This window comes from Rhinopithecus roxellana, chromosome 13, assembly GCF_007565055.1.
Source record: "Rhinopithecus roxellana isolate Shanxi Qingling chromosome 13, ASM756505v1, whole genome shotgun sequence".
Classification (NCBI taxonomy): Eukaryota; Metazoa; Chordata; class Mammalia; order Primates; family Cercopithecidae; genus Rhinopithecus; species Rhinopithecus roxellana.
In genome coordinates, this window is record NC_044561.1 from 49185022 (window position 1) to 49208575 (window position 23554).

At 44.3% G+C, this 23554-nt stretch overlaps 1 protein-coding gene across 1 annotated transcript; it reads right to left on the reverse strand.

Moving 5' to 3' along the window:
- Window positions 1–2177: 2177 nt before the first annotated feature.
- ATP5PO (ATP synthase peripheral stalk subunit OSCP) lies at window positions 2178–14840 on the reverse strand. Its single transcript, XM_010358853.2, has 7 exons — window positions 14731–14840; window positions 13485–13535; window positions 11619–11729; window positions 8116–8245; window positions 6355–6467; window positions 2656–2742; window positions 2178–2362 (listed from the first exon to the last, which is right to left on the reverse strand). Exons 1-7 carry the CDS (start codon window positions 14764–14766, stop codon window positions 2249–2251), a joined length of 642 nt encoding a protein of 213 aa, XP_010357155.1. The 5' UTR covers window positions 14767–14840; the 3' UTR covers window positions 2178–2248.
- Between the last annotated feature and the right edge of the window lie 8714 nt (window positions 14841–23554).

The following is a 23554-nucleotide window of genomic DNA, read 5'->3' on the forward strand; positions in this document are numbered from 1 at the left end:
TTTCGGTACTATCTATTTATGAGGTGGAGTCTCGCTTTTGTCACCCTGGCTGCGCTCGGCCGCTTGTACTATTTAATAGCTAATATGCATTGAAAACATCCCATATACAAGGCACTGCAAAACTTTCACCTCAGTTTAAAGCAAATATTATGAAGAAAATCACTGTAGGCTGGGTGTGGTGGCTCACGCCTATAATCCCAGCACTTTGGGAGGCCGAGGCCAGTGATCGCTGGAGTCCAGGAGTTTAAAGCCAGCCTGAGCATCATGGCAAGACCCTGTCTCTGCTATAAATACGAAAACCAGCAGGGTGTGGTCACACCACCTGTAGTTTCAGCTACTTGGGAGGCTAAGGCGGGAGGATGGCTTGAGCCCAGGAGGTTGAGGCTGCAGTGAGCCATGGTCGTGCCCCTGCACTCCAGCCTCAATGATGGTGTGACACTATCTCAAAAAACAAATCATTGTACACAGATCTCTGGGTTCTCTCTGGTGACCTTGTAAGGTAACATATGAAGCGCCTCATCATTCCCCGAGATTGTATGTGCTTGATCAACAGGAAGGTTGCTGAGTTTGACTCTGAAGGATCCGGGCATCAGCAGCATGAGGCTCCCGCCAAGACGGTTTGTCCACTGGCAATCACGTGTCTGTAGAGCTGTGATTGTGTGTATGACGCCACCTTGTGCAGAGCAGGCTCCTGCATGCAGTGAGCCGGGGTGGGGGGGGGCGCCAAGGGGCGGGGGAGAAACCTGGAATGTGGTCGTGGTTAGGTTGCAGACTCAGCTGCGGAAACAGAGCTCAATATCCCATGGCTTTGAAGAGAGGTCTATTTCTTCATCACGTTTAACAGCCCAGGGGCAGTGGAAACGCCTGGCAGGGTGGCTGTGCCCTTGGCATCACTTGCCATCTTGTCTGTATCTAGCCAGAGGGATGGACTAAGGATTGCTCAAGAGGGCAGTCCAGGGAGGCACACATCACTTCCTCTCCTTTCCCATTTGCTAGAACTCAGCACCATGGTCAGGTGCTGCCAGAGGCTCAAGAATGTGGTCTCTAGCTGAGTAGCCCTAGGCCCACCTAAAAGGTGGCTGGTCTTTGGGCCAACCAGCAGCCTCAGCACTCCTGGTTCCTGGAAAGGTTGAGGCCACGTGATGTCTCCGTTGGTTGTCACATTAGGCGATCATGTATTAAAAACTTTGCCAGGAGGAAGCTGGAGTTGAAGCCAAGCCTGAGTGCCAGGAGTGTCGTGTCATGTGGAGGGCATGCTGGTCCCAGCACAAGCACGTAGGGAGCAGCATACGAGCACGTAGGGAGCAGCGTTGGGCCATGTCATTGCTCTGGAGAACTTCTTCCCTACAATGGTCCGGCCTCTGCCCAACCAGGGGTAGTTCTGGGAAGGGAACTGGTTTGTTGGCCAAAAGCTCTTGGAGTCTGACCAAGGAACAGGCACCTGAGCGGGCTGTTGCCTGGGGAACTCTATTTTCTCTAGAAGACCAAAAGGTAAAATGTAAGGGAAGAGCTGACCTGGGAACTGGTTTTGGTTAAAAGGTGAATTAGGAGCATCTTAGGGACAAAGTGGGAAGGGGCAGGGGACTTACCTAAGGTAACTTTTGTCCATTTGCTCCAGCAACGTGTCAGTGCATGGTGTTAGTTATATAGTGGTACAAACATGGGCTCTAGGGCCTGACAACCAGCTGTCCAGACAGGTGACTCTGAGCACATCTCCAGGGCCCCTCAATCTCTTTCCTCATTTGTAAAGTGGGGTGATGTCTGTCCCACCCGTATGACAAGGCTGTTACGAAGCTTCAGATGTACATGAAATGGCCTTGAAAGCTACAGAGCAGCCTATAATCAGGTGTGTTCATGTCAGGATGAAGGGCATTTTATTAGGAAGAGGCCTCCCTGGAGGACTATGGAGCAAACACAGATCTGACGATCTAGCAGGGACCAGGAGTTCTGAACAAGCCCTTAAAGACATGGGATTTTGGCAGGCAGGACCAGATAGACTTTGCCGAATGACCATGTGTTAGGTGCTGTGTCTAACCCATTAATTCCTAAATGTAAACTACTCAAACCAAATTCTCTAGGCCAAAAGGGCTTTTTGGCCTTTATACTCAGGGGATACCAAAAAAAGGCATAAAAATGAAGCCTTCTACATTCCACTTTAAAAGACAGTGAACATAATATGACCTGTTCTGGAAGCTTTTTATTGTTGCTCCAAGTTTAAGAATTCTCACTGATGGCAGAAAACCAGCACTTAGAGAGCCTCCCGCATAGCCTTGCCCAGCTTCTGAATCTTGGTCTTGACAGACATGTCAACATACTTCTCTCCAATGCGCACAATCATTCCACCCATGATTGACGGATCAGTCTACAAAAGAAAATCGACGGCAAGTGTGAAAACGCACTCATCAAATGGGACATACACAAGTGTTCTGAAAGGCTCAACGTGCTACACAAATGTGAGAGGCTATAATTACGCCTAGAAAAAGGCAAAAGTAAAACTGCACAGTCAGATCATCATTTACATTTAAAATAAAGACCAACTTTTAACTACCGAAAAATTAGTATAGAGTTAGATCTGATACTTCACGAGTACTTTCTGTAGCCATTTTAAGTTTAAAAGAACCTGAGGAAACATACCATAAATAATTTAAAACCCACCTTCGCCTCCAATTTCAATACTTGGCCTTGACTTAGGAAGCTCTTGAGGACAGTTTTTAATTCAGAGAGTGTGGCTTCTTCTAAAGGCTGAAAGGCAAAACCATCCTTTCAATTTAGATAAAGCAAAACAGAAACTTCCAGAGTTAAAATACTCCAGGCCCACATCACCAAGACAGGCCTTGTGAGCCCTTAGCCACCTGGGCCCATCATCGAGCTGCTCTGCCGCATTTACTCCTTGTTCGTGCTGGAGGTTCAGGGAGCACAGGAAGGCCGTGCCTCACAGCGTCACCTGGGCAGCTCCCACTCAGTCGTTCATGGACTGCCTATAAATGCCACTTCCTCCCTGCCTCTGCTGTGTGTGCTAGCAGTACAACCTGGAATTAACAAGGAAAGGCCCTCAAGTCTCCAATGCCTGAAGACACAGCCCCATCAATGCAGGAGGACGCAGGCCCCTCTGGGTGCAGCCCTGGGGTCACACCATGCACCTATCATGTCCTTGGGTGAAAAGCTGCCATTTTAACCTGGTTTTACATCTTCACGTTTCCCTAGCTCTGCTGGCTGTTCATCTCCCCGCATCCACAGCTACCTGTAACTCTGGCAGGCCACTCCACTCTCTGAACCCCAGTGAGAGAACATGGAGCAGCTGGCTTTTTCTGAAGTCAGCTCAGCTCCATAATCTACTTTAGAGCAAGCACCTCAAACATCCAGACTGCACTCTCCTCTCGGCCCCAACTCTTACTCCTAGTTGGTTATAATGTTATAGTGTTAAGTGTTATACTGGTGAAAATGAAAAAGGCTGTTAAAGCAAAGGCCTTTGAGACTGAGTCTCGCTCTGTCACCCAGGTTGGAGTACAGTGGCGAGATAACAGCTCACTGCAGCCTCCGCCTCCCAGGTTCAAGCAATTCTCCTGCCTCAGCTTCCCAAGTAGCTGGAATTATAGGTGCATGCCACCACACCCGGCTAATTTTTGTATTTTGAGTAGAGACAGGGTTTTACCATGTTGGTCAGGCTGGTCTTGAACTCCTGGCCTCAAGTGATCCACCCGCTTTAGTCTCCCAAAATGCTGGGGTTACAAGCGTGAGCCACCACACCCTGCTGCAAAGGCCTTTTTTAAACTTGTCATAAATCCTACCTCCCTAGCCCCTCCTCCAAGAGCCTAAAAAATTTAGCCAAAAAATTTCTGTCTTTGTAAAGATCTAACAATATCCTTTTTTGGGGGTAGGGATGGTGGTGTTGGCCACAGTCTATTCTTATTCAAAACATTATTTACTGAGACTAAAAGGTTACAGAACTCTGAAATACACATACCCTCCACTGAGACATGTACAAACTGCCAGGTACCTGTCTATGCCAGACATTTCACACCTACTATCTCCCTTCATGTGGGCAGCCCTGAAAGGCCAGTGGTTATTATTCCCATTTTACATATGAGGGAACTGAGGATCAGAGTGGTTAAGAAACTCACCTAAGGTCACATCAGCAAGTGAGGACTAGCCCCAATATTTGAAACCAGTCTGTGTATTTCTAAAGCCTGTGCTCTTAGTCATTCATCAAGATAATGTTTTTCAAACAGTACAGACTCACGAACCCAGTAGTATCAACATCAAAAGCATTAGTAACAGTTGGTTCTAAAATCTTTTGCAAAAATAAGTATGCTTTAAAAGAAAATAATGTCCTTGTGGTTGGGCACGGTGGCTCACACCTGTGGTCCCAGCACTTTGGGAGACTAAGGTGGGTGGCTTGCCTGAGGTCAGGAGTTCAAGACCAGCCTGGTCAACATGGTGAAACCCCGTCTCTACTAAAAATACAAAAAATCAGCCAGATGTGGTAGCGGGTGCCATAATCCCAGCTACTTGGGAGGCTGAGGCAGGAGAACTGCTTGAACCTGGGAGGCAGAGGTTGCAGTGAGCTGAAATTGTGCCACTGCACTCCAGCCGGGGTGACAGAGAGTCAGTCTCAAAAAAAAAAAAAAAAAAAAAGAAAAGAAAAGACAAGAAAAGAAAATCATGTCCTTGTATTCACTGAAGAATGCCCTGCACCAGTGCTTCATGATGGGTGACCGTGGGGCAGGTGAATCTCTCATCTGCGCCACACTGTTAGGGATAACCGGTGCAGCCACACAGGGCTCCCTGCCTATGTCTGGGCTGTAATGATTTGCAACCAGGCACATGTTTTGGGGGCACCAACTACTGAACTACAAATGTGCAAATAAGTATGATGTGCTAGGATGCCTCTCCTTGAATCTGTGCTAACTAGAAGGTCAGACTGTCCTTTAAATGCTTAGAACTATTAATCTGGATGAGGTCAGGTGCTACAAATTCCAAGTAAATCTACCACACTCTCCTGTTTTCCTGTAGAGTGAGCTACATTACATTTGACTGAGTTATATAGGGAAGAAAATACGTATTTTTTTTTTTTTTTGTAGACGGAGTCTCGCTCTGTCGCCCAGGCTGGAGTGCAGTGGCCAGATCTCAGCTCACTGCAATCTCTGCCTCCCGGGTTCACGCCATTCTCCTGTCTCAGCCTCCCGAGCAGCTGGGACTACAGGTGCCCGCCACCTCGCCCGGCTAGTTTTTTGTATTTTTTTAGTAGAGACAGGGTTTCACCGTGTTAGCCAGGATGGTCTCCATCTCCTGACCTTGTGATCCACCTGTCTTGGCCTCCCAAAGTGCTGGGATTACAGGCTTGAGCCACCGCACCCGGCCGAAAATACGTATTTAAGACAATAACAAAATTAATTCTGGGAGGCAATGAAGTGTAGTATAAGGAATATGGATTTCCAAGAGGCCTTGAGGCCTGTGTTCAAATTCTAGTCCCACCTTGTATGACTTTGGGCAAGCGACTGCATTTCCCTGCATTCGGCTTCCTCATCTGTAAAATGAGGATAATTATACTTCTCTCTCACATGAATCTTTTGATACTGAATAAAATAATAAAGTACTCAGCATATAGTAGGGTTCAATAAATGGTAGCTAATTATAGCCCACTCTATATAAGATACAAAGGCCCATCCGTTCTACTCCTTCCCATTCACCACCACGAAAGATGAAAGGTTTGCAACTCGAGTTTCAGGCCAGGTGTGGTAGCTTACACCTTTATTCCCACCACTTTAGGAGGCCGAGGCAGGTGAGTCACTTGAGCCCAGAAATTCGAGACAAACCTGGAGAACACGGTAAAACCCCCACCTCTACAAAAAATACAAAAAAATTAGCTGGGTGTGGTGGGGGTGCACTGTAGTCCCAGCTACTCAGGAGGTTGAGGCAGGAGGATCACCTGAGCCCAGGAGGTTGAGGCTGCAGAAGTGTGATCATGTCACTGCACTCCAGCCTGGGTGACAAAGTGAGACTGTCTCAAAAAAAACTCTAGAACTCTAGTTTCAGTAAACTACTTCAAGCGGCATTTATAATATAATTCAAACGTATACTGGAGTCTAAAGCACTCTTTTCTAACACATTTTGATGTACTTTACATTTAACCCAGGCCTTATGAATAAATCACTGGTTACAGAAGCACTACTAAGATACATGCTGGCTTTTCCAAAGCAAAGGGTCACAGAAGCTGATATAAAAATGAAACAAACACCCCAGGTGACAAGTTACCTTTCCCAATTTCTTGATTTTACCGTTTTTTCCTTCTTCCTGCAAAAGGTGGCGCATGTAATATCAAGGCAAACACAGCAGCAACAACCCATTACTTACAGATGCGGTGGTCACCGTGCAAGGCACCTCTCCGCGATGGACACTCATCATGGTAGAAAAGGCGGAAACGACTCCTTGGGCATTGCTTAAACGACCATTTTCAGCAAGCAGATCTGACAACGTGAAGGTGTCTCAGTAACATGAAACTCACTTGAACAAGCTATTCATGAAGTTGTATACTCAACCCAAAAAACAAACTTAGATTTGTGGCCTTAAAACACCATATTCAGGGGCGCATGCCTATAATCCCAACTGCTGGAGGCTGAGGTGCAAAGATTGCTTGAGGCCATGAGTTCAAGACCAGCCAACAGAGCGAGATCCCATCTCTACAAAAAAGTTAGGGCTTGGTGGTGCATGTCTATAGTCCCAGCTATTCAGGAGGATGAGGCAGGAAGATTGCTTGAGCCTAGGAGTTTAAGGCTGCAGTGTGCTATGACTGTCCTACTGCACCCCAGCCTGGGCGACAGAGTAAGATCTTGTCTCTTAAAATCACAATATATTCAATGTCCTTTAAGAATCTGAATGGAGGCTGAGTGCAGTGGCTCACGCCTATAATCCCAGCACTTTGGGAGGTCGAGGTGGGCAGATAGCTTGCATCCAGGAGTTTGAGACCAGCCTGGGTAACATGGTGAAACCCCGTCTCTACAAAAAAAAAAAACCTCAAAAATTAGCTGGGCATGGTGGGGCATGCTTGTAGTTCCAGCTATTCAGGAGGCTGAGGAAGAAGGATCGCTTAAGCTCAGGAGGCAGAGGTTGCAGTTAGCCAAGACTGTGCCACTGCACTCCAGCTTCGGTGACAGAAAGAGACACCCAGTCTCAAAAAAAAAGAATGAAGATACAACTTGTTATTTAAAATGCATATCCGATTTTGTTTTTTTAAATAGACTGTACTGACAAGGATTTAAATTAGTAGGTATGGGGGGTTCTCACCCATACAGATGTGCAACAGACTTCTTGTACTCAGCTTGCAATCTGATTTTCATATTTACGTTACAGATTATACGTTTGGCTACAAATTCAAAGATGATTCCATGAACACACTTTCTTTGCAATTTTTATTTTGAGCTGGCTATGACGATCTGAAAAGCAATCCAGGCTGCATGGTGGCTCACGCCTGTAATCCCAACACTTTGGGAAGCCAAGGTAGGCAGATGGCTTGAGCCCAGGAGTTTAAGACTAGACTGGGCAACATGGAGAAACCCCATCTCAACAAAAAATACAAAAAATTAGCTGGGTGTGGTGGCATGCACCTGTATTCCCAGCTACTAGGGAGGCTGAGGTGGGAGGAGCACTGAGTCTGGGAGGTTGAGGCTGCAGTGAGCTGAGATCATGCCACTGCACTCCAGCCTGATTGACAGAGTAAGACTCTGTCTCAACAACAACAAAAAAAAGAGAGACAGAAAAGCAGTCCAAATGTACCCAAGAATGCAAATGTCTCCAAGGATCAAGGTATACCCAGAGGCTACAAACCATTTTCTTGGTAGGTATCATATTGGCTGCCTCCACAGTTGAAACTACTGACTATGCAATTAGACACACTTAGGTCCTAGCATCCTTTAGACAGTGCTCCTCACACTTTAATATGCAAACAATTCACTTAGGAGCTGGTTAAGATGCAGACTCTGATTCAGCAGGTTAGTGTGAGGCCTGAGATTCTTCACTGCCAACAGGCTCCCAGGGGATGCTGATGCCCATGGTCCATGGACCACATTTCCAGTCACAGTTTTAAGACACCTCAAATGAAAAAGTTCTAATACTCACTGATCAGGTTGGTGGTGAGGGGAGAGAACCTCTCTTTTGCTGTGATGTCGTTTAGGCTTTTCACTTTAATAGAATGCTTCACATAGGGATTCAAAACAGAAGCAGCCACTTTGGGTTCCTTCAGGATTTGCTGAAAGTATAAAAAAAAATTTCTTAAATTTTTTAGAGCACAAATGAAGGATGTGCCATGCACACACTGTCTTCTTTTTTGGAGACAAAGTCTTGCTCTGTCGCCTAGGCTGGAGTGCAGTGGCACAATCTTGGCTCATGCAACCTCTGCATCCTGGGTTCAAGCGATTCTCCTGCCTCAGCCTCCCGAATAGCTGGGATTACAGGTGTGCGCCACCATGTCTGACTAATTTTTGTATTTTTAGTAGAAAAGGGGTTTCGCCATGTTGGCCAGGCTGGTCTTAAACTCCTGACCTCAAGTGATTCACCCACCTCGGCCTCCCAAAGTGCTGGGATTACAAGCATGAGCCACTGTGCCTGGCCATAACACACTTTCTTATGAATTAAATATTTTATGAATTAAATTAGCACTGTCAAAGAACTTATGACAAAAATATTATAATCAAACAATTTTCTGACTGCCTTTCAGAATACACTGCACTGCACCAGGATTTTATATAGGATAGAATGATGTTCCTCAAAAAAATTTAAAAATACTGTATGAAATTTCTTAAATTTATTTTTGCTTTTCAAGAAAGATTATAAAACACTAAGCAGCCAAAACTTCACTTGACTGCATATTTTAATGTATTTAAGAGAGTAATAGTCTGGCTTTTCTAGCAGTGCTATTTCTAAAGTGCAGACCTCAAAACTGTGCTCTGACTGCAGAGGCCTCCTCACCGCTCCCTTGGAGGGGTCCTGCCTCTTACGGTGTCCAGGGAACCCAGCAGATTCTGCGAGACCTCTGGTGCTGCCAGAGCAGCCAGCCTCAGAGTCTGGGAGACAGAGTGGACCAAAAAACAGGAGCACAACCATCATGGGAAACGACCTTCTTCTCATTTTGTTATATCACAAATATGTGCATTCAGTGACCAAGTGCAGCTTCCCGCATGTTGCTCCAGAGTTCCAACAAACCAACAATGGCAGTTTCCGGTCGAGCACCTTCAGTTAACACACCTCTCTACGCCTTTCAATTACTCTCCTAGCACCTCCTCCCAGGCTCCTGGCCAGAATCCTGTCTCTGATCCAGGATACTGGTCAGATACTATCATCCAATGCTAACATTTCCACTTGAGTGACCCCACAGAAATGACATTTTTCCATAAAAAATGCAGGCATACACAGATTGAAAGCATTCTGGAATTTGGGTTACCTAGTTTTTCATGTTTATCTGTGTCTCCTGCATCATCCAGAGGACAGTATGATGCTTGCATTATCCTTCCCTCTTAGTGCCAAAACCCTGCTGATATTCAGTGTCTTCAGATAATTGCCTTCCCTTTTCTCCATGTCTTGACTGACTTCCAGGCTTTAGACAAACTCCATTCTAATGCCCACAATCCAAGTCATTCTCTCCATTGTAAACACGATTGTTTCTGTTTAAAATGGGCATAACTGACAAGTAGCAGACAATAGCCATCATCTCCAAAAACGCCTGTGTGAGACCCCGTCTGTTCCTGCCTGCCCTTCCTCCAAATGTCTCCAACAACAGGGCTGGGTTCCTGGGCTCTGTGAGAATCATTAAGAGTTTATCACACCAGCTAAGACCTTAAGCATTATCTGCAGAGGTAAATGGATCAAGGAAGGAATATGGAGCTAAAATTATTCTGCCTGTTAAGACGGAAGTTCCAATAGAAGCTCAAGTGAAAAATGAATACAACATAAACAGTGCAGAACGGTAATACTTATAGACTATACATACGATGATTAATATAGAACATGAGAATTCTATACAACTGGCCTATGAATTGTTTTTTCTAAACAATAAAAACTTACAGATATGTGAATTAAGAAATGATTAATCTTTTTTTTTTTTGAGACAGAGTCTTGCTCTGTCACCCAGGCTGGAGTGCAATGGCGTGATCTCGGTTCACTGCAAGCTCTGCCTCCTGGGTTCACGCCATTCTCCTGCCTCAGCCTCCCCAGCAGCTGAGACTACAGGCGCACGCCGCCATGCCCGGCTTTTTTGTATTTTTAATAGAGACGGGGTTTCACCGTGTTAGCCAGGATGGTCTCGATCTCCTGACCTTGTGATCCACCCGTCTCCAGCTCCCAAAGTGTTGGGATTACAGGCGTGAGCCACTGCGCCCGGCCAAGGAATGAAGAATCTTAAGAAAGAACATAACTTCCTCTGAAGAGGCTATATACCAGACTGCGTCTCCTTCACCTTTTTTAACGCAGACCTTACTACCAGTGGTGGCAGCTAGAAAATCAAAGAAGGAAGCAACATAATGTGTAGAAACTTGTCAACTAGAAAATTCAGTGAAAATGAAAGCACACATTCTCCTATTGTTACAATGTAGGCTTCTGTTAATACGGGTTATTTATTCTGCTTTTCATGTTTACAGAAAAGTTACAAACATCCTGCAGCAGCCTCACAGTCTTTGCCTGTCAGTCCTCTATTACCACCGGGAAGCCCATACCCCTGTACTAACTCTGCTGCCCAGCGTGCCCCAGCCTGTCATTCTTCCCTCACATTTTGGGAACAAAATAACAATGAAAAGGTCCACCTGGTTACTTCTGGGGTTCTGACAATTGCAAAGCATCTCTACCAAATGAAAAGAACCTGTAAGACACATCTGAGCCTCCTCTGATTCTCCAAGCATAGAATATGGCAATTAAAACCCGAGGAAAAGGGTTTATGAAAACAAATTCTCAGTAAAGCCAAATCACAATATATTCTAAAGACCTAGCCCAGAAGCATATAATCTTTTTTTTTTTTTGGTGAGATAGTCTTGCACCATCACCCAGGCTGGAGTGCAATGGTGCGATCTCGGCTCACTGCAACCTCAGCCTCCCAGGATCAAGCAATTCTCCCGCCTTAGCCTCCGGAGTAGCTGGGATTACAGGTGTTCACTACCATGCCCTGCCAATTTTTTGTAGTTTTTAGTAGAGATGGGGTTTCACTATGTTGCCCAGGCTGGTCTCAAACTCATGACCTCCTGATCCACCCACCTTGGCCTCCCAAAGTACTGGGATTATAGGTGTGAGCACCATGCCCAGTTATAAGTATAGATTTTTAAAGGTAGCTTTTAAATTCTCCACTGAAATAGCAATTTTCCTAAATTATCATCTATTTTAATTTTACATTTCTATCTTTTCTTAGCCCCAGATCTTGGTTCCTAATATTAATATCCTTATATGTATCTGTTTGTTCTTTTTATATGTCTTATAATAACAAAAACCCAACATTATCACTAAAAACATGTTTACAGAAAATGGCTTTTTCCCAGTTCTTTTTCTTGTAGGATACACCTCATTAGGAATGCAGTCAAACAACCAAAGGAAAAAATATACAAACAGGAACTTAATGTGTAATGAATAGGAAAGCTACTTACTGCTACTCTCAACAACTCCTTTTCTACTTGCTCCAACTTATTCTGTTTTGATGCAGCAGAATAAAGAGCTGTGGCATAGCGACCTTCAATACCGTATACCTGAACAGGAGGCTTTAAAGAAAAGGTGAAAGAGGAGAGGAAGCAAAAGGGAAAATCAGTTAATAGTATACTGTCAAGAGCAGAATTTAAAATTTATATTTTAAAAAATATATCTCTTTAACACAAAACAGTTTAATGTGTCACCCAAGAGCTGCCCTAAACGGCAATTTGCAAGTAAATTAGGGATGTTTCCTTGGTCAGGGCACTCAAATCTTTAAGCCTCCAATTCCTCATCTGTAAAATGAGGGGCTTAGTAGGCAGTGTCTAAAGTCCCTTCCAGGTTTACCTACCTTTATCAATTACTTGTACTTTAATTTTGAGATGAGCTTATGTTTCCTTTAAACTCAGTAACTATTTAGTTTCAAGTATGGGAGGCTGTGAACACTGATAGACAGTTTCGAGTATGTTAGAGCTAGGAAAACAGGTGTTTATGAAACACACAAATATACTTTTATACATTTCATACTGACACTATACATTTTCCCTTACATAGCCTCCCTAGCGATGTTCAATTTAACACAGCCCTTTGGCAGTTCACAAAAAACCTGATGCTTGAATTATTTTTCACAGTAAACTACAGACTTTTTTTCTACCATCAGTGTGTAACTACATGTTCTTAGTGGTGCTGTGTATGGTTGTAGTGGGAAGGCTCAAGCTTGGATGAGAAAGATTTAGTTCCAGTCCAGCTCTAGGACTAAGCTGAGTAACCTCAGGTACATTTTCCCAGGGCTTCAGCTTCCCCTTTTGTAAAATGGGAAGACCAGTTACTCCTTAACACTGTTATGAGGTTTTAAGCTCTCACATGAAGGACAAAATGATTTTGATCATTTGATTTGAGATTTGGGGCTGGTAATGAGGACAGGACATGATAATTATTTTTCCTAAATTCCAACTGATGTGGGTTCATTAAGGACATAGGCTGGTATTATGATCTTTCCTTTACCCGATTTTTCCAAGGGGAGGACTGGCTCACTGTTGATTTGCTGGGGAAAAGTGTGGGTAGGATAGTTGACCCAGCACATCTTAGAGAAGTTCCTGCTTCCTGACAGTTGATTCAATTTTCTATCACACAGGAACTTTCCTTAATCAAATAAAGAATTTCAAAATAACCCACAGAAATGGAGTCAGACTTCATGTTCCAACAGGGTTGTTACCAGCTGTTGGTGTCACGTATCATTTCTGGGGGCCTTCTGGGGAACTTCATTTGTTATGTGTCACTAATAGTCTTTATCAGGGGTCAACTGGACTACTTCCGGTTTGAAAAGAAAGGGACTGGCAACTCTCTGAAATAGTGAGCCTCCTTTCTTTCCTAGTGGAGAGAAAGAGTGTGAAGAGTATGAATATTCCTAACCAGAATGGAACATAGAGAACTGCAACAGAATTGCATTAGAAACCAAGGTACCTTGATTTTAATATCAACTCCTAGTAATAATTTCCTGTGATAACTTGGGCATGTCATTTTGTTAAACCTGTTTCTTTCATTAAAAAATAAGTAAATGTTAGCTTCCCTATTTTAGAGGGTTAATGGAAAAACAAATGATTAAAAAAAAAGTTTTCATATTGAAAGATTATGCATGGGCCTGTCACAAAGCAAGTATTCAACGCCATTCCTTTCCACACCCTACGCACACATCACATTTTGGGAACCACAAGTCGTGCAGAAAGGTTTAGATAGTAACTACACAAAAATCCACGCCCTAACTGTACTGCTGTTTGACTAACACTTTTCACGTGCTTATCATTACAGAAGAATATAAATTAACATACCCTCACAAGCTTGGCAAATGGTCTGACCACAGAGGTACTGAAACATCGCACCTTGAAGCAATAAAGGAAAATAGATCAAACAAGATTACTTGAAGAATTTCTGCACGTAACTCAATAACAACAACAAATTTTTAATGACCTTAAAAGCATTAGTTTTGTCTCTTTGTATCTTCACATATTACATGAGGATGAGCTACTTATTATTACTAAGGAGTAAACTTACCCAACGAGGATTATCCCAAGTTGCCTGGGAAATCACCTTCTCACTAACCTTCTAGCTCGCTAGGAATGGACCGAGGCTAGCACACCCGTATAACAGAGAAACACTAACTTCCAAGGAGTGCACCTTTCAAAAATATTTAACCAAAATTCTGGCGTTCCTATTACCACACCCTTGAGCAGATCATTTGCAACAGATGTACCCTCCTCGGAATCCAAATGCTATCTGAAAATAAAGATGAATTTTTTGAGTAGTGCCGCAGAGTTCGATCTGACAAGAGGCCCTACCTCTGAGAGACAGTCTTACAGTTTAAAAATCACCTGCAAGCGCACAGGTCACGGATCGCAGGTCACCTTCAAATACTTCCAGCTATGGAATGTGTTTTATCAAAACTGCTTGTGAGGATTAAGACTTTGTAACGCTTATGTAAAAATTACCTAAGATGCCAGGAAGGGGTCACGATATGTAAAGCACCATGGTGATATTCAGTACAAAGAGCATAAAATTTTTTCAAACTCCATCTTCTGGGTGATTCTGTGGGTTCAAATCTCAATTCTACCACTTACTGGCTGAGCAAAGACTCATTTAAACTTTTCGGCCTCATTTCATTTATAAAACTGTGAAATGTGTTTTACAAATATTCCTTAGCATTACTAGTAAGTGATCTCTGACAGGTTTTACCACAATGGCAAAGGAAGCTGATTTGGGGGCTAGGCCACGCCCCTTCCCCGGAATTCAGCAAACGGCAGACCCCCCTCTCCTGCGCCCCTCAGGCTAGCAGCTTCCTGGGGCTGTGCTCGGAGGATGCCAAGGTCACGGCACGCACAGCCCCGCGCCTTCTGCCCCGTAGGCAACCCGGGGGACAAACGCTGGGTCGTCCTTAGTCGCTCCCACTTGCCGGGTCCCATGACCTTGAAGACTGCCAGACTTCCCCAGCCGAAGCATCGCACCCTGGTGCTCGGGGTTTGGTACCGGTCACCCCAGCAGGGATCCTACCACTGGCTCTCAGGATCATGTTTCTCTCACCTGCCGGGAGAGCCCGGACACTGCTGGGGCGGCCATCTTCTCTCGGGTAGCTGTAGGTCAAACCCGAGTGGGAAAAGAGAGGCGCGCAAGGGCGCACGCGAGCGTTAGCGTAACCGCTAGGTTCTCTGGGAAGTGTAGGTGTAGGGCGTCAGGCCGCAGGCGCAAAGACCTCCCTCCGGCTGGGAGTTGTAGTTCTTGGCAGTGGTAAGGGCTAGACCCTTGCGGTGGAGCCATAGGGCTTTGACTGCACCTGAAAATGAAATCATTGTTACTGGCCAAGCGGCCCTCACTGTAGAATGGATTTGCTGTTCCCAGTTTTAAAATTTACATTTAGATAAACACAGTGGCACTTGTTCCATTTCACAGTTATTACCAGCGTCACTAGATTCTTGACTGTTCCTTCCCAGCATGCTAAAGCCTGCATCAATGGCTTTTTCTCACGTTGCACACAAAGACAAAACCAAACCAAAACAAAAAGCCCCCAGGAGCCTTGCAGCTCCAGGAGCGGACACCACGTCCCTCTTAGCTGGGCCATGACTACCCATTGTTAAATAAAAAGTTATTCAATGATGCTTGTTAAAGCATGGTAAGGAAGACTTTATTCAGGACCATAGCGATGGGTATAGGACCAGTGCAACCGGGTCTGGGAGTGGGCAGAGAGATTGGCCTCAGCTCCGAAAGCAGCACGGACAAATGGGAATTTATGGCCAAGGAGCAGGGCGGGGGTCAGTGGATAGAAAATTACTAAGAGGAAACTGGGGTAAGGGGGATTCTGGCTAAAATGACCTAGAGGGATCTTGTAGAAGACAGGTCAGGGTGATCAGACATCAGATGGTGAAGGATGAGGACCCTGATCAGATATCAAAGATGATCGGTTATCGAAGATTGGGGGTGCTGGCTAAACTGACTTAGCAGTTTTGCTAAAACTGGATTTTACAGGGAGGTGTATAGATAGGCCTCCGAGAAGGTTCAGGAGCCTCACTGAAGTTTGGCCAAGCAAAAGCAAAGAATCTCTGTGGTCCTCCATTCCCCTCCCCTCTCACCTATCTCACCTGAGTATAGAACTGAGCTGTTGGTTTGTGAGGGCAGGTGGGATTCTGACACTTAGATTCTTGATTATGGCTAGGGCAGAGTGGCTATCCGAGCATCAGGCCTAAAATAGGAGAACCCGGGTTTGAACAAATTTGATATTGAAACTAAGAACTGGATACTAGCCTTGGATATAGTTTCTCTTCATCCATAAAAACAACCTATCTTCAACCCGTTCTCTCTAAATAGAATTCAGTCGAATTTTCTCCTCTGTTGGAGAAGAGACTAGCTGGCAGAGCAAGGGTCAGTATTCCTGTTTGTAATAGTGGGGGTTCTGTAATCAACTTAAAAGAAAAGTACTCTGCTCAGATGTATTATAGAAAAACGTTAATTCATTATTTTGCCCTTTTAGAGAGTAGTTTTCTCGTTATTATAATTTTTTTTTTTTTTTTGAGACAGGGTCTCATTTTGTCACCCAGGCTGTAGTGCAGTGGCATGATCTCAACTCACTACAGCCTCTGTCTCCTGGGTTCAAGTGGTTCTCCTGCCTCAGCCTCCCGAGTAGCTGGGACTGTAGGTGGGCACAACCACATCTAGGCTAATTTTTCTCTTTTTAGTAGAGATGGGGTTTTGCCATGTTGGCCAGGCTGGTCTCCAACTCCTGACCTCAAGTGATCCGCCTGCCTTGGCTTCCCAAAGTGAGCCACCACACCCAACCCCCTAAAAACTTTTTAAAATGTAGAGAAAGATAAAGATGTAATTGTCCTCTTTTCTTCCACTCAGAGGCAATTGTTATAAGTATTTTGGTGTCTTGTTTCTCAACATTTGTTTAGGCTGTGGCCTGAACTACCCTGGCCTGAATCCCAATCAGTTCCTTGGCCCAATTGTATAACTTCTCTGTGCTTCAGTTTTCTTATCTATAAAATAGGTATTCTAATAGTATCTGCCTATAGGTCATTAGGAGAAATAAAAACGTATATATGTAAAGTGCTTAGAACAATTGCCTGACAGAGTGGTACTCATTAATTTGGTCTTTTTTTTTTTTTTTTTTTTTTGAGACAATGCCTTGCTCTGTCACCGAGGCTGGAGTGCAGTTGTGTGATCACGACTCACTGCAACCTTGACCTCCTAGGCTCAAGCAATCCTTCCACATTAGCCTGCCCAGTAGCTGGGCCTATAGACACATGCTACCAAGCCCGGCTAATAAAAGTTTTTTTTTTTTTTTTTTTTTTAAGAGATGAGGGTCTCACTATGTTGCCCAGGCTTGTCTCCAACTCCTGGGCTCAAGCAGTCTTCCCACCTCAGCTTCCCAAGTAGTTGGGATTACAAGTGCATGCCACCACACCTGGTTATGTTAGTTCTTTATTTTGTTTGCTTTTGTTATACATACAGATTAACAATCTTTATACAACTTGGTATTTTGCCTTTTTCTTTAATGCAATAAAGAAAAGGATGCAAAATTACCTATGAGTTATGCATTCATGCTTATAATATAAGCCTATTTCCAAATTATAAAAGCTTCTAAGTATCATTTTAATGGCTGCAGGGTAGTCCATCCAGTGCATATTCTGCAACTTAATTATTCTATGATTTTTTAACATAATTCAAATGGTTTCCTTTTTTTTTTTTTTTTTTTGCCATTTTAAACAATACTGAATCTCCTAAGCATATTTAGACATAAATTTCTTTTCTTTCTTTCTTTCTTTTTTTTTTTTTGAGATGGAGTTTTGCTCTTGTTGCCCAGGCTGGAGTGCAATGGTGTGATCTCAGCTCACTACAACCTCTGCCTCCTGGGTTCAAGCAATTCTCCTGCCTCAGCCTCCCAAGTAGGTGGGATTATAGGCACGTGCCACCACACCCAGCTAATTTTTTTGTATTTTTAGTAGAGACCGGGTTTCACCATATTGGCCAGGTTGGTCTCAAACTCCTGACTTCAGGTGATCCACCCACCTTGGCCTCCCAAAGTGCTGAGATTACAGGCATGAGCTACCACGCCCAGCCTTCTTTTTTTTTTTTTTTTTTGAGATGGTGTTGGCTATGTTGTTCTGCAGTACAGTGGCTATTCACAGGCATGATTCCCACTAATGATCGGCATGGGAGTTTTATTTTATTTTTATTTTCATGTACTGATTTATTTATTTTTTGAGATGGAGTCTCACTCTGTCTCCCCCGCTGGAGTGCAGTGGCCCAGTCTCAACTCACTGCAACCTCTGCCTCCTCGGTTCAAGCTATTCTCCTACCTCAGCCTCTACAGTAGCTGGGATTACAGGTGTGTGTCACCACACCCAGCTAGTTTTTGTATTTTTAGTAGAGATGAGGTTTTGCCATGTTGTCCAGGCTGGTCTTGAACTCCTGACCTCAGGTGATCCGCCCGCCTGGGCCTCCCAAAGTGCTGGGATTACAGGCAAGCGCTACCATGCCCGGCCTAAAAATGGTAGTTTTGACCTACTGTTTCTGACTTGGCTTGTTCACCCCCCCTTAGGCAACCTTGTGGTCCCCTACTCCTGGGAGGTCACCATATTGATGCTGAATTTAGTGTAGACACCTGACCGGCATAGTGCACTACAGCTGAGAGCTCCTGGACTAAAGGAGTCCTCCTACCTCAGCCTCCCAAGTAGCTGGGACTACAGGTGCACACCACCACGCCCGGTCATTTTTTTTTTTTTCATATTTAGGAAAATTTCCAAATAGATTTCCAGAATTTACACAACTTGGTGAGAGAATGTGAGTACTTTAAGAGCCTCTGATGCATGAAGCCAAGCTGCTTTTCAAAAGTTTTAATCAATTTATAGTTTCCGTAGCAGCACATGAAAATCCTTGTTTTACTCTACTTTGCAAACTTTCAGAGACTATTTTCAAATAAGCCTAATGAAAAGTATTCAGCACATTATTTAACACAATTTAGTGAGCAGCTATTATGTGCAGCCAGCTGTTCTAGTCCCTGAAGCTACAACAGTGCCTACCTTTATAAACTTTATATTCTATGAGAAATTAAACTGCAAAACCTGTGTTTTCTGAAGTGTGGGTGTTAACAGATGTAATACAAATAAAAAGTTCTAGGGTCAAATATACTTGGGAAACTCTAGACTCTGAATACAATTGAGATGGTTTCCGTTTTTTATGTTTTTTTTTTTTCTATTTTATTTTATTTATTTGCTTACTTTTTGAGACAGGGTCTCACTCTGTTGCCCAGGCTAAAGTACAGTGGCACAATCATGGATCAGCTACAGCCTCAGCCTCCCAGGCTCAAGCAATCCTTCCACCTCAGCCTCCTGAATAGCTGGGACTACATATGCACACAGTCACACCCAGCTAATTTTGTATTTTGTAGACACAGGTTTTCACCATGTTGCCCAGGCTGGTCTTGAACTCCTGAGCTCAAGTGATTCTCCTGCCTCGGCCTCCCAGAGTGCTGGGATTATAGGTGTGAGCCACCTCACTTGGTACCCCCCCCCCTTTTTTTTTGGCATTTTAAACAATTCTGAATCTTCTAAGCATCTTTTTTTATATCTAGAAAAATCTTGAAATACATTTCCAAAACTGGCACAACTTGGTGAGAGAAAATTGAAAAGCTGCATGGAAAATTAATTATAAGGAGAAAAAAGAAAAAAAGAAAATTAATTATAAGTAAACTGTAAGGTTGCACAGCAGCAGAGAAATGCCCTCTATGTATTTTGTGTTTACCCCGGGATGATCTCGAACTCCTGGCTTCAAGTGATTCACCCACCTTGGCCTCTCAAACTGCTGAGATTACAGGTGTGAGCCACCACACTTGGCGCCCTGCCCCCAACTTTTTGACATTTTAAACAATTCTGAATCTTCTAAACATCTTTAGACACACTTTTTTCACATCTAGAATAATTTCCAGCCACTTGCACATCTCCAAACTAGTAGTTTATGGTCATTTCAATTTTAGGATTTAAGTGATTGCACATATATAGTTTCATTTTTATTTTGAGTTTTAGGATGACTCAAGACGTAGGTGGGCTTCGTATTCCCCCATTTTACAGATGGTGAAAAGGTTTTGGATCCTGCTTAGGTAGCTTGTCTAGGAAATGGCAATTTGCATCTCAAACCCAGGCACCTGCACCAAGTCCAATCTCTTTCCATCTCTATGGTTGAATTTGAATAAGTGAATCATTCAGGATGTGTTTCTGGAATGGGATTTTGAAGCCGGTGTATTTTAGTGGTGTGGGCAAGGGGAGAAACACAGAAGCCCTGAAGCCTGATACCCCTGCATCCACACCTCCCTCCTGCCTGCTCTTGGATTTTTGGGCGCCTGTAGGCAAATCACTGCAAAGTCAGGCCAGGGTGCCATATGCAAATTCCCATGTGGAGGGAGCTGGCAGAAACTTCCCAGCTGTGACACTGCCACACCCTCTGCTATGCAAGGACACAGCATTTGGAAAGGGACAAGAATTGTGTCCCACAGAAGGGAAGAGACTAGGTGCGGTGGCTCACACTTGCAATCTAGGTACTTTGGGAGGCTGAGGTGGGCTTGAACTCAGGAGTTCAAGATCAGCCTGGGAAACATGGTGAAACTCTGTCTCTACAAAAAATAAATAATAAAAAAAAAATTAGCTGGGCGTACGCCTGTGGTCCCAGCTACTTGGGAGGCTGAGGTGGGAGAATTACTTGAACCCTGAGGGGCAGAGGTTGCAGTGAGCCGAGATCGCACCACTGCGCTCCAGCCTGGGTGACACAATGAGACCCTGTCTCAAAAAAATAGAAGGGAAGAGACTTAGCACTCTGCAGTTATAGCACTTTCTGTCTGCACAAACTCAAATCATTTAAAAATGAGTTATTTTAATATTTTAGTCCTTGAGGTCAACGGAATCAAAGGCACTTGCCCGAGTCCAGCGGAGTCAAAGGCACTTGCCCAAGGCCACAGGGCAAAACTCAGACATCTAAGCTCAATGTTTTTGTTTACACTGACTTTCAATTCAAAATAAATATTGCTCACTGTTTTATTTTCTCAACAAAGAAACCATTTGCAGTGGTAGAAATGAGCAGTGTGGCGGCATCAGACCCTCACTGTACATGCTTTTAAAAAAGTGACTCAAAGGCTTAAAAAGTGACTTAAAGGCTCACGCCTGTAATCCCAGCACTTTGGGAGGCCATCTGAGGTCTGAGGCGGATTATCTGAGGTCAGGAGTTTGAGACCAGCCTGGCCAACAGGGTGGAACCTTGTCTCTACTAAAAATACAACAATTAGCCAGGCATGGTGGTGAATGCCTGTAATCCCAGTTACTCAGGAGGCTGAGACAGAAGAATCATTTGAACCTGGAGGGCAGAGTTTGCAGTAAGCCTAGATTGCACCACTGTACTCCTGCCTGGGCGACAGAGTGAGACTCTATCTCAAAAAAAAAAAAAAAAAAAGTGACTTAAAATAATTTTTTTTGTTTCTGACAGGGTCTCACTTTGTCACTCAGGCTGGAGTGCAGTGGCAAAATAATGGCTCACTACAGCCTCAACCTCCCAGGCTCAAGCAATCCTCCCACCTCAGCCTCCCTACCAGCTGGGACTATAGGCATGCACCACCATGCCCCCAGCTAATTCCATTATCTTTTTGTAGAGATGAGGGTCTTACTATGTTGCTCAGGCTGGTTTTGAACTCCTGGGCTTAAGCGATATTCCCGCCTTCCACCTTCTAAAGTGCTGGGATTACAGGCGTGAGCCACCATACCCAGCCAAAAGTGACTTTTCCTTTAACTCAGAAAGAACTCTTCCAATCTATACTAGTCAGAAATCTGAACCAATGTTAGTGTGGAAAATGCTCACCGCACTCAGCTTTAAAATGGCAAAAAACTAGAAACACATGTCTGAACATAAGAAAATGGCTTTTTAAATGGCATATTATGTAGCCACTAAAATGAGATTTTTCAGGGCTGGGTGCAGGACTATAGTCTTAAACCTATAATCTCAGTGCTTTGGGAGGTCGAGGCAGGAGAATCACTTGAGCCCAGGAGTTCCAGATCATCCTGGGCAACATAGTGAGACCCTGTCTAAAAAAAAAAAAGAGAGAGATTTTCAAAAAGTATTTAATGACATAAAAAATACTTAATGACATGAGGAAAAATTACAAACCACATTCTGTATTTTTCTACAATGAGCACATGTCACTACTATAATCAGAAAAACAAGAGTGACATGATCCTGTCACTTGCTAATAAATGTATCTCCCCTTAAAGGGGAGATACATCCGCTGTGGTTTCTGGTAACACAGCTTCTGACATGAAGGCAATTGCCTCAAGTTAAGGAGATCCATGAAAGACTGAGGAATTGGATCAGATTACCTCTTAACTTTCTTCCAAAGCTTAGCTTTAACATAGACTCCTCCAACCTGGGGGAATTTTCTTTAGCTCTGCAGAATGCAGATAAGGATGGTGTTTGTTTAGGGCAAAGAGTGGTAACAACAATTTCCCTTTGCATTTCTTTTTTTTGAGTCAGGGTCTTGCTCTGTCCCTCAGGCTGGAGTGCAGTGGCACCATCACAGCTCACTCGCAGCCTCGACCTCCCTGGGTTCAAGCGATCCTCCTGCCTCAGCCTCCAGAGTAGCTGGACTACAGACGTGAGCCACCATGTCTGGCCCCTATACATTGTGTTACACCAGAAGGACCTGAGAAATGTTTGCATTTTTCAAATATTTATTTATCTTGGGGTGAATTCTGCTTCAGTTTTGTCTTTCTTTCTGTTCTTTTCTTTTCTGAGTTCGTTTAAAAAAACTGTGCATGAATCCTTTCTAGCAGACCAGAACCACTTGTTGTCTTGGAGTCATGGGCTTTTACATGTAGCTGGCCTTTCTGTTTACACCCAAAGGATGGGAAAGTGCCCTTGACAGCTTTCAGCAAGGGTCTCTAGCATTTACCCCACTAAAGGGGGCTTTAGGGGAGTCATGCCAATCTACCGAGGTCGCTGGGCTGGAACTGATCACGCTTTCAACCAAAAAAAGTGTTGACAGAAATGGACAATGGGATTCCAGTTTACTGAATCATTTTAAACTGTTTATTATTAGGATTTGGTGCATCTGCTAGAGAAAAACAGCCTATAGCATATCTAAAAACAGTTTGGTGGTTTTTTTGCCTCTTTAGAGAAAGCTGCTTTAGGAGGGTCTGTAGTATAGACTTCCTGGATCTGGAAGATGACAGACGGAGGACCCCAAGCCGTGGGAACTGGTCATCTACCGCGGGGCCCGGGCCTCTCCCCACTGCAGACCAAGCCCATCTTAAAGCCACCACCTGCTTAGCGCTCAAGGTCACCGCTCTCAGCCTGGTCCAGGTGCTGAAGGATCATCCCAACACGAGGGGGCGCCATCTCCCCGCATTGTGAAGAAGCCTCTGACGTCGGGATGAATTTCCTTCTAGAGCTTTCCTTCTCCAAACCTCGGTGTTGTGCTCACTAACATGCAAGAAAGAATCGGAGTATTGTGAGGTCTGCAAATGAAAGGGTCCCTTGCCAAATGCTCTAATCCAGGCTCCTGGTGTTTGGAAGCCCAGATAGCTACAGTTTCTTGTCCCCTGGCTGCAAACCTTCCAGGAGTTTCTAGCCTTAGAAACCCGAGAAACAAACCCCTTCTAATGTTTCAGCTCCACAGCCCCTGCCCACCCAGCCCCTCAGACTTCCCATAGCAACCCGGGTTGGGGTCTTCTCGCCCAAGTTTTCATATCTGCTCCACAGGCTTCACAGAAAAGTGCTGCTGGATTGAGCAGATCCGTAACTCTGTTATCAAAGTCCTTTTTCTTTTGGGGCTAGGGCAGTTCAGGGAGAAGTTATGCCACTAAATGGGTGCCTTGTT